Genomic DNA, 3077 nt, shown 5'->3' with positions numbered 1-3077 from the left:
ATACCACAGCTACATTATTTATAGGGTGCGATAAATCGCACCTATTATGAGTTTGTGAGGAATAATATGTAGAGTTTGGTGCTTAATGCTGCATGCATTTTCCTGTCAAAATGTGGCCAGTTTGACCTGCTCATGTTTAATGAGGGTCGAGGTATTTAACTCCTCTCATAATTATTGAATGCATTAAATACCATATTTATAAGTAGTCGAACGTAAAGAAAACAGATTTGAACATAATACATCACGTCACAATAAATACATGGAAAAAAACAGTCAATCTGAAGACCCACCATGCTAATCTAACTACACAACTCATTGAAGTCTTGTTTCTTATAGGAATAATTATACCTACATTCATATCGACATCAATATTGCATACCTTGTTTTATGATAAGTCTGGAGCTCCAGGGGTTCTGGATATACAAAAACTTGGGGCCTAATTTAGAGTTTGGCGGATGGGATACTCCGTCACAAAGGCATTGAGTATAATGGACTTGTAATATGGCGGATGGGATAGTCATCATGTTTGTGATGAGTATCCTATCTGCCAAAGTCATAATCTGGCTGTTGGTGTGCAAAGGATATAGGGGCATATTATCAAGAGAAGTATTGCAGCTTTTTCGGCATATATCGCCGAAAAAGCGGCGATTTTTCTACCACACTATTAACAAGGAATCACTAACAAGCATTAGCGCTTGTTACCTAGAGTTAGCAGCCGTTTTTTTTGCCACTTTGCATGTCAGCGATATTTATCACTAATGACATACAAAGTGGGCGTTCCTTCATGCAACTCCATGACAAACACTCGCTAAGGCAGCTTTGGGTTACTAACAAGGCTGCACCGGACCCGCGATGCGGGAATGAAAACCGCGCTAAGCCCCCTTCATCGCAGATTTTTAACTCCTGCTAAAAATACGACTTAGCCATCTTCTATATGGGAGGTGGATTGCAAGGCTAAGTCCAAACCTGCCTATTAGCAAGGTTTCCAGTATCGCAGGAAATGTATCCCTTGTTTTCTCACGATAAAGCATGTTCTCACGGCTATGGCTGGATTTCATATCGCCTTGGAGCAAAGTGTTATTAATACCACGCTACCACGGCGATGGAATCCAGCAATAGCCGGCGATAATAAAAAACACGCTAAGTGTGCTTTGCGATAATTATCGCAATCTGTTGATAATATGCCCCATAGATTCTTGTATTTGGATAAATGTCTGGAAAGGAAGTTGTGCAAGATTTACAGAGGTGAAACCTGGATCTTACTCTTAATCTCAGAAACATAACAGAATCTAGCCTATTGATTCATCTATTTTTGCAATTTTGAAAACAAACCAATTTTAGCGTATGGCCAACAAAATATGCCCTTCTTCTCGTTAATCTAATGTGGTTACAGAGATATGAACAAGAGTAGCATATGGAAAATGGTAAAAAATAGTATTTCTGTTTCTAGTGATATTAATGTGGTTTAAGAGAAACAAACAGCTATATAATATGGACAATACACATTCCCTTCTAATTTAATGTGGTTTTGTGATTAAAACAACTCTAGCACAGGGCAAAGCTGGTCATTCTGAGCAAGAAAGTTGGGAGGATTGGTTTGCTCCATCTGGTTTAACACTGAGCTCCATGTCAAAATTGCTCTTAAAAATAATTAATTTCTGGTATGCGATGTGCATACAAACTGATTCGTGTTCATCTTCTCTGTTCATTGAATTTGTCAAAACCCAGAGTGGAGCAAACACATTTTTTTGCTGTTTCCTTCAATTTCGGGTTACCAAATATGAGAATTAGGGAGTTAAGGGAGGGATAGGAAACACCTATGAACACATAAACATAGTAAATAGCCGACTCTGTAAACCAGTTATCATCTTTTACGCCCAACATTGAAGCAAGGGTAAAACAGGCATAAAGGATTACCAAGGATAGGATGGTTTTTGCTGCCCTGGTGTGGGCTTCCATGCTGGGTCCACCGTTAAACCCGGTACTGTTTTGCTGCATGCGTCTCGTGTGTCTGTAAAGTGAGGTTAGGATCAGCACAGCAGTGATTACAATCATGATCTGTGGCAAAAAGCATCCTGTGATGAACATCAAGAGCTTGTGGGAAAGGTTAATGCCATCCCCGGTGCTGCTAGAGGTGGTGTTTGTCGCAGTAGAATTATCTCCAACCATTTCTCCAAAACTCCAGATACCTGAGACATTGACGGTTAAGGATGCAAGCACAGACAACAGCACAAGCCACGGAAGCATGGCAGTGATCCCAATTTTTAGGCGAAGGCTCAGGGGATGGGCGAAGTTGACGATCTTGGTGCAATAGAAGACGCAGATCCAGGCATTGATCCAGAAACTCGAGAAATACAAAAATGGACTGATGATTAAGAGGGTTTTCCAAACACTGTCTTTGTTGAACAAATCTTTCTGAAGCAAACGGAGAAGGTGGTCAGATGATGTGGTACCTTGCAGAAATACATTGGTCAGCCCAAGGAACAGCAGGAGGAGATCACTTGTTGGTGGCTGGTGTCTGCTTCCAGCCCACTGAGTAGAAATCACAGCCACTATGAAAGTGTTAGAGGTGATGCCCATTACCAGATTTATTACAAGAATGGCCACGAATAAAAGATGAAGTGGAGACATCTTGGTTATTGCAGTTGATGACTAGAGCTTCTTATCTCTGTTGTTCTTTTCAGGAAAGTCCACACTTGAGCTTAATATTTATAGCCTCTGCTTGTCTGCTGCTGCTGACACACACATATTTCCCTAATGGCCTTTTTTCCAGCACACTACTATTTCCCTCTTTTAAAAAAAATATTTGTGTATGGAAATGCAGTGGCAAATATTTCAAGATCCATCTCATCCTTTCATTTCCTTCATTCTCTGACCCCTTTCCCTCCACTCTTCTGAGTTTCCTTTGAGTCAAACTCTTTATCCTCTTCTCTTCCATTCCCAATACTTGTTTTATCTGTCTCCAGGTCATATAATCAAGGGGCATGGACTTAAATAAGGGTAATCAGGAATAACAAGTGCTGCCTCTGCTTGCCCTTTAATGAGACTTACTCTCTGCCCCTGCTGCCCCTGCTCCA

General features: G+C 40.8%; 1 protein-coding gene across 1 annotated transcript; it reads right to left on the bottom strand.

Annotated features, from left to right (window-relative positions):
- Positions 1–1692: 1692 nt before the first annotated feature.
- Positions 1693–2631, bottom strand: LOC146812915 (taste receptor type 2 member 40-like). Its single transcript, XM_085615228.1, has one exon. It carries the CDS (start codon positions 2629–2631, stop codon positions 1693–1695), a length of 939 nt encoding a protein of 312 aa, XP_085471354.1.
- Between the last annotated feature and the right edge of the window lie 446 nt (positions 2632–3077).

Source organism: Triturus cristatus, chromosome 7, assembly GCF_964204655.1.
Source record: "Triturus cristatus chromosome 7, aTriCri1.1, whole genome shotgun sequence".
Lineage (NCBI taxonomy): Eukaryota > Metazoa > Chordata > Amphibia > Caudata > Salamandridae > Triturus > Triturus cristatus.
Note: the sequence above shows the minus strand (reverse complement) of the source record. Positions and strands in the feature narration are given on the sequence as shown.